The 12039-nt window shown below is 34.5% G+C and overlaps 1 protein-coding gene across 2 annotated transcripts in view; it reads left to right on the top strand.

Annotated features, from left to right (window-relative positions):
• KIAA1549L (KIAA1549 like) overlaps positions 1-12039 on the top strand; it is a 169192-nt gene that overhangs the window by 128837 nt on the left and 28316 nt on the right. For both annotated transcript variants that reach the window (XM_087921182.1, XM_026705910.2), the window contains exon 15: positions 2382-2596. In XM_087921182.1, the coding sequence (XP_087777308.1) occupies positions 2382-2596 (215 nt within the window). The remainder of the gene's footprint in view (positions 1-2381; positions 2597-12039) is intronic.

Below are 12039 nucleotides of genomic sequence, written 5' to 3'. Positions count from 1 at the left end.
TTATACAGTATTATGAAAATTTCCATAGAAGTCATATTTTAAATTATGAAAGAAAGCCTGAATATATCACTGCATATAATTGTGAACAGTTTCCCCTGTATGGAAGTTAAAAGAAAACAAGAGGATAAGAGGGATAATGAAACTTACTGCAGGTTATGTACATTTGTCAAAGTGTTTTGCTTAAAGAGGACATTCCAAGGGGAGTGTTAAGTTTGTATTTTTACTGCATCTATTCTTTCCCTATACAACCATCTATAAAGTTTATATTCCCTTCAACTATGCCTTGATATGTGAATGTGTAATCAGATTCTTCTTTATTCTTCTTTATTCTTAAATAATCTTTCAAAACTGTGCTGACATTTGTTCTTTTCACCTCTGCTGTAATAAGGTCATTTGACAATCTTTAATCAGTATCTTTACAGCCTCAAGTTACACAAAAAGCTGCCTAGTAACACATAGTTATTCAGTTCTACATTGCATGGTTTAGACCAGGGGTGTCCAACCTTGGCAACTTTAAGACTTGCGGACTTCAAAGCTGGCTGAGGAATTCTGGGAGTTGAAGTCCGCAAGTCTTAAAGTTGCCAAGGTTGGACACCCCTGGTTTAGACTGTGGTTATATTACAATGCATTCCATTGAGCATCCATGTTGGGATATGGCATAGACCGCTAATGTTATTTACTGATACTGAGTTTTGACATGGTTACATGTAAAAAAAAATGTAATTCAAAATATATATTTTTCTTTTGGAATTGTTGGAATTTTTTCTTCACTATTTCCTGCAGAATTCTAGCTCAGAAATATTGTTGGGTCTCCTCCTACAAGAATCCTTCTATGGATTCTTCTATAAATTTAAATTAATATTCAAATCAGGGGACTAAGAATGTCATTCCAAACTTTTATCCTCTTTCTTGTAAATATTTTGTAGTTGATTTGTAGATATATTTCAGACTTGTCTTGCTGAACTATCCAAGCTTTATTATTTCTTTTAGTTTCATTGATTATGGGACATTAGGTTGTAGAGATCCAAGTGACTTATGTAAACAATCATCTGCAATTGTTCCTATTATCTGTGAGGATACTACCTCTTTTCTGATGTATGTAAGTTAATGGGAATCCTGAGAAAAAAGATTCTTATCACCATCACCATATTCTATACTGAGATACATTAGCTTTAAATTGAAAATAGTTGGTAAGAATTTGCTGGAATTCTATCACTTTCCCCTTAATAAATCTTATTAAAGAGAATTCTGTAATTCTCTTTAGTAATTTGAAAAGACAACTATTGGTCAAAGTACTCTTTTCAAATGCTTCACTTAAGGGCAATATTATGTGATTGAACATGAAAGTGCAGTTTTCGTTTCCAAGTAAGCCCAAAGCACTTAAGAGCCCCAAATGGGCAATCCCGAGTTGACTGGATGTCTATATAAATTGAATTAATTAATAAATAGGATAAAATAAACAAGTCTTCCATGTTTATCAGGGTTTTCTTTACAAGTTTTAGCGTATTTTTGTGGTGAAATTGATTGAATTCTGACACCTTTCCTATGCAGTAGATGTGTAGATAAGCTTCTCCAGCTAAAACTTTCATCTGCTTTTGATCTGTGGGTTCTGTTCTGCATGTAACTTCCATTTCTTAATCATGTTCACATAACTGAAAGTTTTTTAAAGAGATTTTTAATATTCTTCCCTGGGCTTTTAAGAGTAAATTTTCTTTTTTCTTTTTTCAAATGTTCAGTTGCTTAGAGGAGTCCATGATTGTTGAAAATAGGGAACAATAAGAGGTTAGAAGAGCAGAGTATTTGTTCATCAGTATTATTCTCTTCACCTGGTAATTGTAGGCCTAACTAGCTAATCACCATTTGAGGCTTGTTAGCAGCTCTGTAGTTTTTTTAAAAAGCAATGGAATTAACTAAAAGGGCATCTAAATGCTCTTTGTCTTCCATATTCATTTTTTATTTTGAATTAGTAAATGGAAGCATATAAATAGTAAGCATGCATTCAGATTTGCAGAAATATATCATATTCAACTGTGTAACTTATTGAGTGTGCTTGTTTAATTAGAAATACATTAAACCATATAATTTGACCAAGGTTGCCTAAGTGTTAGCATTAAACTGTTACTGATTCAGTATTCTTTTCAATTTTTAAATGATTACTATAAACAATGGATCTGAAATTACTGTCTTCATTAGGATTGAGTGATCTCTACATTTATGTGTAGCATCACACTTTATCTGAAAGCCTTAAAAATAATTATTAAAAACTTCTCAATAGTGTGATGAAATGAACTCCACTGTGTTTGTCGTTTCAGAGAATTAGTCACCTTAAAACCTCATAATTTGTATATTTGTATATTTTCCCTTTTAAATTTTATTGTCAGATTAACAAAGCCTTGAAACAGAAGTCTGATATAGAACACTATCGCAACAAATTGCGACTGAAAGCCAAGCGGAAAGGCTATTATGATTTCCCACAAATTGACAACAAGGGCTTGCCAGATAGAAAACAGATGTATGAAAAAACACAAAATGAAATAGACCATATTCTGGATCCTGATACAGATGGATCCTCTCCATTTGTAGAGCCCAAAAACAGGTGAGTAGCTTTTTGATGTATATTTGTAGAAAGTCTTCATGTCCCATAAAACCTTCATGTTCCATAAAAAAGACAAAATGTGCGAATTGCTGTCTAGGTGTCATATGGTAGGTGTTAATGTGAAGTGACAAGTTCATTTGCATATGAATAGTGTTTTTGTGGTGTGCCATCCTCTGCTGAATGAGTTGTCATATTTTTAGTTGCATCATTTTTGAAGTAATGAAAGTGTAGCAAGATGTTAATTTTTAAAAGTTGAAAAGCAGTATGATGAATAGTGTTCTATCTTTTCTGTTGATTATGACTAAAAATTTATGTTGCTTCCTACTATTGAGAGTGGACTAAGGACCCAGCCCAAATAATTTCTCTCTTAATCTGTTATAGCATTCATAAAAACAGGATGCAAAAAATAAAATATAAAAGTCAGTTTTCAAGGTATTAGTCAATGGAGATCTTCATTTTATAATGTAGTGATAATACTGCAAAACACTGTTATAGAGATCTGCTTAACAGCTTGTGAGTTAGACCCAACATGCATAGCAAAAGATAAAATAGTTCCTGAATTACATAGAAAGCTTTTTTTAATTAATACAGATTACTGTAGAAATATAAATGAATAATGAATAGATTCATATAATCTGTGTAAAGAGTATGAAGTAATTGAAACATGACTAAAAAATTAGAAAAAATCAAACGTGTAACAATCCTCCAATGTGTTTTGCATAATATTATGTTACTACCTATGTGGAAATTAGAAAAATAGATTGTTATTAAGTGAAAGCCATGGTTGTTAAGCAGTTGTGTGGAAAAATGAAAGTAAAATGTGGCCATGTGACTGGGACATTTCAAACAGCCATAAATGCAGCCATGTTGCCAAGCCCTGAAGTATGGTCATGTGGTCATGGGGGGGATGACAACCATTGCAACTTCAGATCCAGGCCATAAGTCTTCTTTTTCGAGTAGATTGTAACTTCAAATGGTCACTAAGCAATTGGTTGTAAAACAAGGACTACCTGTAATTAAAAAATACAGTTCTTAAAAAATGATTTATTGTTGCAATAAACTGTTATAATTCTATAAATAATTATCTAATGTTAGCATTATACACACACACACCTGTGCATATTTGCATTTGAGTATTAATTTCTAATATACTTACATAGCTGTCATTTTTTAACCGATATTATTTTGTATATATGAGTCCCTTATTTTGTTGTATTTATCCATACAAAGTTTATATCTATATTTAATATTGTGCTGTCCTGCTCACTCACATCTGTACATAATGGAGGTATAGTGGGTTTATTAATATTCCCCAGCAATTTCCTTCACCAAAACCCCAGAACTGTCTCAATTAAGTCTAGCGAAAAGCAGACCAATGCTAGTCCACAGAGCAATGGCCAATGATTCCAAAAGGCACTTGAAAGTATCCCAAACAGGATAAACCCAGCAGGCAAAATTAAATCCACAACACAAGAGGATTCACAAGGCAAGAAAAGTCCAGATTTCACAAGGCATGATCCAAAATGAAGACACACAGTTAGGAAATGAACATGTTCCCAGCATCACCTCCATCTGTCTGCTGTGCTAAATAGCCAGCTTCTGGTACAGCCCATCAAGAAGGGTGAGGCTGCCTCCTCATGAAGAATCAGGCTGACCTTCACTGGTCTTGCTTTTTCTCTACCTTACGTGTTCTTGGATCAGATGCAGAAGGCAGATCCCCATCACCCATCAGCTGCAGCTGCATGCTTCCCCCATCTGAAGCCTCAGGGCTGTCCTTGCCAGAGCTGTGCTTCGGCCATATTCCTCTCAGATGGCTTCTTGGAGCCATTGACTCCTCTCCGTATGTGCCCAGAACTGGTTCATCCTCCTCCAAGCTGACATCTGGAGCGGTATCTGGGGAACCATCAAGGGGAGTCATCACAAATCCAGTCATAAGTAGCAAGTGTAAGCAAATCTACAGTCCATTGATTAAAGGGGGCTATACATTTATATTTCCAATGTTGCATTATGAGTATTTTAGCTGAAGAATCCATTTATGTTGCCCAGTTGTACCATGTACTAGTTATTTAATTCAAAGATTATCTTCTGAAAATTTTAATTTTGTAGCTACATTGATATCTTTTGCTATTTTCTCCCAAAACTTACTAAATATAGGACAGTGTTGAAATACCTGTTTTAAAGAAGCAATATCCTTCTTATATCTCTAACGAAATGCTGTTCTAGACTGTCCTTTTCTGTATAGGCTAAATGTTAAATTCAAAATAATTTTTTTGTTGTGTATGAAATCAAATGAAAAATTGTCCAGGTGACGACTTTGCAACACTTCGATTTGAATTCAGAGGCATCAAGTGCCTAAATTTTTGAATGGGAAGCATATAGATCTTATAACTAAAGTAGAATGATTGATTATGCATCATAGAAAAATAAGATTAAAAATAACAAGGAAAATCATTTGAAAGATGAATTGAAATATTTTTGGGCGTAGATGGTTAGATGCCCATGTACTGCTATATATAAATACAGAGGAAGACTTGTTTAAAGCAAAAGAAAGATAGGGCAATGATTGCAGTTCTTAGAGGTGAAAGATGTGAGATATATAAAAATTCAAGACATATAAATTGTTAGTGTTTTAAATTGTTACTCAGAACTATATGGTAAACCAGAGAATATATCACATGATGATGTAGAGGACTTTTAAAGTAATATAAATTTACTGCACTTAGCTGATACACAAAAACAACTGTTATTTACTCCACTATCGGAGGCAGCTATTAAACAAATAATTTTAAAAATGACAAGGGGATGGTTTTCCTATAAAGTGATATAAGATATTTATATATCGTTTGGTGCCAAAATTGTATTATGAAATACTTGATAAGATAATATTATCAGAGGCATTTAATTAGATTTATATTACAAAAATAACAAAATCAGGTAAAGATTATACGCAATCTGCTATCTTCCAAGTTGATTGATTATGTTTGCACAAAAGATTTTTATTGCAGTGTTAGCAAATAGATTACAGCAAGTGTTACCATTCGTTATGAAGAATCATCAAGTAGGGATTATATAAACTTAACAAATAACAGAAAATATTAGGGTAGTTAGATAGATTTAACAGATTTAAATAAAAATGACCAATTTGTAATCCTGTCATTAGATGCTAAAAAAATATTTGACAAAATATATAGATAGTACATGTTTGCTCTTTGTACTAAACACTTTAGAAATCTTGAAAGGGAATGGATTTTCCTATTTCTTGTTCTGTATTTTCTTTCTTTCATTACTCTGAATTGTAATAATTATCAACAAACTGCTTTATGCAGACATATCTTTATAAATCAATATTTATTTGTATGTTTTGTAAACATTACACCAAAAACAAATTGGTGTTGCAAACTGTATAAAGACTGGGTCTCAAGTCCTTTACAGTCCTCTTGAAAATTTATCGCCATATGTGCAATTCTTTAAATCCTTACATTATTTTCCATGTTGACCTTGGCCAGCCCTGTCCTTATGCCTGTTGTTAGTGCTAATACTTCCTTCATTACTAAACCTTCTCTATTTCAGCTAATTATAATCTCAAGACAATTTCACAAAGGTTGCTGCTCATTATAATCAGTGTTATAATGTACCTCTATCCCCCTTCCCCTTAATAGTTTCACAATTCAATCAAGAAATGCCTAATAATCTCTTTGAAAACAGTGTAATTATTTAATCACTTAAGTGTGCAACTGGTGCCAACCCATTACTGCTGTCTTATACGTATAAGAGTAACAGAAAAACATTTTAATAACCTATCCATTTGTCAAAATAACTCCTAGCAAATAAAAATTAAGGAGACTCATAGTGTTTTGGTTATAATACACTATGAAAAATTTGAGTTTGTTTTGCATGATGGTCTGTCATCCCAGCTTTTCAGGCTTGCTTTTATAAAAAAGCACTTTCAGGAATTTTTATTATTGACATTTATTTTGATTTACTGGTTGGAACAGTTATTTTCAAACTTTAGCCAGGTTTCCACTTGAAACTATTATTTTTGATCCCATTGAAATCCTGTCCCAATACTGAGATTATTCTTATTTGTTCGGAATTAATTCTAGTACTTGTTCTTAGTGTTGCAAAATACATAAACACATATATTTGTCTATACTGAATATAGATAAAAATTTAATTCTTTTATTTGTTAAAAGTTCATTCTGTAGTTAATTACAGTTTAAAAATAGCTATAAAATAAATTTTGAGATTATATGGGCTTCCTATCGTACAGTATTATTATTGATCAACTTAGTCCTGATCAAGCAGAGCTGCATTTATGGGACTTAATCAGACAAATCTTCTTGGCACTTTATTGATTTTAAGCTTTTGTTATTGGAAATAAGTTAGTCTTTCTGTTCTTGCTCTTTTATGAAGTTCTGTTATCTGTTAGGGGTTTTGGAGGAATCATTTGAGGCTCCCAACACAGTAATTTATTTTTAGGAGATTTTTAAGAGAATTCAAATAAAGGGTGGTATTTATTGCTTGGCTGTTGGGAGATGCAATACAATAATAGAAACAATAATGTTGTCATCCTATTGTTGCTATAGTTGAAGTTGATGTTCACTAAATTGTTAACATAACTATATATTGTTCATTGTGTGTAAAGTTATCGTCTTTTGTGCTATATATCCAGTATTTTAAGTATTATTGCACTTTCAGGACAAACTGCTACAAAGGACCGCTCCATCTGTCTGAATGCTTATGAAATAAAATTTTCAATTACTTTTATTGGAAGTAATGTTTGATCTGTGTTTCATCCAGTTTCTCTTGTGGGATGTGAGATGATAGATTGATAATTTTTAAATGTGAGATTTAAAGAATTTAGATAGGATCTGGTTTCTGCCCTGTGTAGTAATGTACTGATTATACTTTTGTGATCTCAGAATGCTTGTATTCTTTTTTTTTTGCTTCTTTTCATCCTACCTGGAGAAGAGTAGAAGAAACAGTGAACTGTCTATTCTTGGGAAGTTTTGAGAGTTGGATTCTCAGGTTCTCAAATTGGAATCTGTTTGTATTTGTTGAAAACTGTTATGCTTTAACATAAAGATATACCTCTCAATATGTGCAAAATGAGGATATATCTGCACAATTAATTACCGTCACCTTCAGTAAGTTTACTAATTCAGAGTAATATGAAGTGCCATGACTGCTTAACCTCGATAAAGAGAAATAAGACAGTGTTTGTTCTATTACTTATTTATTAATTTGATTTAAATGCTACACAGCTACAAAGTAACTCCATATTTCAAAAATACACAGTATATGTTAGAGGGTCCTTTCTTAGTAGTCAGATAGTCAATAATACAGTGCTCAAAAAAATAAAGGGAACACAAAAATAAGACATCCTAGATCTGAATGAATGAAATATTCTTATTAAATACTTTGTTCATTACATAGTTGAATGTGCTGACAACAAAATCACACAAAAATTATCAATGGAAATCAAATTTAGCAACCCATGGAGGTCTGGATTTGGAGTTAAACTCAAAATTAAAGTGGAAAAAAACAGGACAGGCTGATCCAACTTTGATGTAATGTCCTTGAAACAAGTCAAAATGAGGCTCAGTAGTGTGTGTGTGGTGCAACGTGGCTTTGGTGGATGGAGCAAGACATGATGTCCCAGATGTGCTCAGTTGGATTCAGGTCTGGGGAATGAGTGGGCCAGTCCATAGCATCAATGCCTTCGTTTTGCAGGAACTGCTGACACACTCCAGCCACATGAGGTCTAGCATTGTCTTGCATTAGGAGGAACCCAGGGCCAACCGCACCAGCATATGGTCTCACAAGGGGTCTGAGGATCTCATCTCAGTACCTAATGGCAGTCAGGCTACCTCTGGCGAGCACATGGAGGGCTGTGCGGCCCCCTAAAGAAATGCCACCCCACACCAGTACTGACCCACTGCCAAACCGGTCATGCTGGAGGATGTTGCAGGCAGCAGAACGTTCTCCATGGCGTCTCCAGACCCTGTCACGTCTGTCACATGTGCTCAGTGTGAACCTGCTTTCATCTGTGAAGAGCACAGGGCGCCAGTGGCGAATTTGCCAATCTTGGTGTTCTCTGGCAAATGCCAAACGTCCTGTACGGTGTTGGGCTGTAAGCACAACTCCCACCTGTGGACGTGGGGCCCCCATACCACCCTCATGGAGTCTGTTTCTGACCGTTTGAGCAGCCGTATGTACATTTGTAGCCCACTGGAGGTCATTTTGCAGGGCTCTGGCAGTGCTTCTCCTGTCCCTCCTTGCACAAAGGTGGAGGTAGCGGTCCTGATGCTGGGTTGTTGCCCTCCTACGGCCTCCTCCATGTCTCCTGATGTACTGGCCTGTCTGCTGGTAGCTCCTTGATGCTCTGGACACTACGCTGACAGACACAGCAAACCTTCTTGCCACAGCTCGCATTGATGTGCCATCCTGGATGAGCTGCACTACCTGAGCCACTTGTGTGGGTTGTAGACTCCTCATGCTACCACTAGAGTGAAAGCACCACCAGCATTCAAAAGTGACCAAACCGTCAGCCAGAAAGCATAGGAACTGAGAAGTGGTCTGTGGTCACCACCTGCAGAACCACTCCTTCATTGGGGATGTCTTGCTAACTGCCTATGCTTTCCACCTTTTGTCTATTCCATTTGCACAACAGCATGTGAAATTGATTGTCAATCAGTGTTGCTACCTAAGTGGACAGTTTGATATCACAGAAGTGTGATTGACTTGGAGTTACATTGTGTTGTTTAAGTGTTCCCTTTATTTATTTTTTTGAGCAGTGTATATTCCATATAACACTTAGTTGAACTTTTATATTAAGCAGATTTGATACCTTGCCTTCTGTCCTTCTGACAGAAATTCAATAGTACACTTATATAAGAGGATATCTACCCTTGAACTCTGAGAGAAATTGAATTGATTGTGCACATTTTCTAATGTCCTTTATATTCACATATGGTACAAAGTTTAATTACAGTACTTTTAACCTCCAGGCATCACAAAGCACCATCACAATAATGTTATTCTCTGCCTTTAACAGATATCTCAGAAATACCCTTTCTACTTCTGGAAAGTAGTAGAATTCTGTTTGATCACTATTGCTGTTTAGTGGGTATTAGCATAGTCTCTGCTGCTGTCTGGAATTTTATTGATGCTATTCTGTTAAATTTCAATTTGGTTACATTACAAAGCAGTGGCCATTAAAGCAAATAAATTTTGAATTCATCTATTGCCAGTACTCTAATTTTTAGCAATAAAATTATATTATCTTGTTTAAAATTTCAATAAGTATTGAAACATAATTAAGAGGTTTTAGAACCTATGTATTTTAGTAGTTTTAGTAATGTTATATTACTAAATTAACAGATTAACAGTCTTCAGAATTTGAAGGTTCTTTTCTATTATGTTTTGAAACAGCAAATAGCAGTGATCATGAGTACAATTAAGATTTGATTGATTGATTTGTTTCAGACATGAGTTTTGATTAAAGCTGTAATGAAAAATTATATAGCTCCTGTATTCCAAGGCCAGGTAATAGGTAACATCACTTCCAATGTGCATGGAACATGCTCACTGTTTGCCATAGTAAATTACCAGAAATTATCTTGCATTTAAAAAAAAAAAAGCATAATCCCTGACCACTAGTATTTCCAGACTGAAGTTACTGACTTGAGCTGAGAATGGGGTGTAAGCTTTTTACTTTTTTAGGAATTAAAAAGCATTCGTCAGATAAAAAGCTTTCTTCAGTAAACTTTTCCCTTTCAAAGTAGATAGGGAAAAACTACAGTAAGCCTTCTCACCATAAAAGTTATAAACAAACTCTTACTTCAAAGATGTCTGGATATCCCATATTAGTCTTCAACTGTGGTGTAGACCGGAAATCATACCTTCCATTTTGAACTTAACCTCTGGGCTTCTGTTATAATTTTCTTTAATAACTTGATCAATATTATATTTTGTATATAATTCATAATGTTCCATGTTATTTACAAGTTGACAATATTTTGATTAAATGTGGATATAATCCCACATTTGACATCAAATAAAATTCCATCAGGTTCAATATCTTGTAAACTAGGGAAAGGTCCTTCTGAGAATCTCTGATACAGAGAAATGCCCTGGTGGTAGATAATCACTCTGTCTTCTTCCTTTTGATTACGGCTAAGTTCTGCTAGTTGGTTCAGTTAACTTGATTCTTTTGTAGGTGGCTTGACTAATTTTCTTGAAATCAGTTAAAAGTTGCAAATTAAATATAGCTATTTATTTGGATATATTGCTTTTGATCCAACCAATTCTCAAATGTTTCACATTTACTTAGAACTTTAATGGTTTCTAAAAACCTTTCTCTAAAATATAAAAGATAATGAGAACTGTGACCAAAATACAAAGCACATATGAATATAAGCACATATGAAGAATGGTTGCAGGAATTGGGTATGTCTAGTCAAGTGAAAAGAAGGACTAAAGGAGACATGACAGCAGTGTTCCAATTCTTGAAGGGCTGCCACAAAGATGAGGGGGGTCAGACTATTTTCCAAAGCACCAGAAGGCAAGATAAGCAAACTAATTAAGGAAAGAAGCAACCTAGAATTAAGGAGAAATTTACTAACAGTGAGAACACCCATCAGTTGAATAGCTTGCCTTCAGTAGTTGTGGAGGCCCCATTGCTGGAGGCTTTCAAGAAAGGACTGGACAGCCATTTTTCTGAAATGGCATAGGGTCTCCTGCTTGAGCAGGGGGTTGGGCTAGATGACATTTGAGGTCCCTTCCAATTCTTACTCTGTATTCTATGTTCTACGTTCACATATTTTGCTGCTTCAAGCTTGGAAGAAAGACATGCAATCAAATTCAATAGAAAATCAGAGAAATGCCTTGAAGAAGAATGTACAGTCTGTGAAGGTGGTACAATATGTTATACATAATCTGTTAAATTCTTCTAATATGTGATATTTAAAGTACACAGGAGTCATTTTGTTAGAATTAAATTCCTTAATGAGCTTCAATTCTTTCATTTATACAATTTTAAAAGCTTTGTTTTTATTGAATATTTTGTTATGGTTACTGTGTAACAGATAATCAATCTGTGGTTCCCATGATCAGTTAGTCAATCTGATAGGCATGGAGATGAAGTACAGTTCAGTTAATTTTCTGTTGTTTTGTTTATTGAATTAATATTTATCAGATGCCAATTTAATTTAGATTGTGGGCAGTATCCAACATCATTTGAATGGATTTTCATTCAAAAGGAGATTATCTGCTATCTATTCTCTTGCAACCCCTCACATCTACCTGAGGAAGTCTAAAATGCTCTGGACTGGTGGACTTCATTCCACCAGTAAATGGATATAATAAAACCCAATCCTATTTACAATATTTGGTTTTAGACTAGGAGTTTGGATTAAGTTGTCACTTAGCTGAATGGTCAG

Source organism: Pseudonaja textilis, chromosome 1 (assembly GCF_049901715.1).
Source record: "Pseudonaja textilis isolate UNSWEBS1 chromosome 1, rPseTex1.2, whole genome shotgun sequence".
Taxonomy (NCBI): domain Eukaryota; kingdom Metazoa; phylum Chordata; class Lepidosauria; order Squamata; family Elapidae; genus Pseudonaja; species Pseudonaja textilis.
The sequence above is the reverse complement of the archived record's forward strand: the minus strand, read 5'-3'. Positions and strand labels throughout refer to the sequence as shown.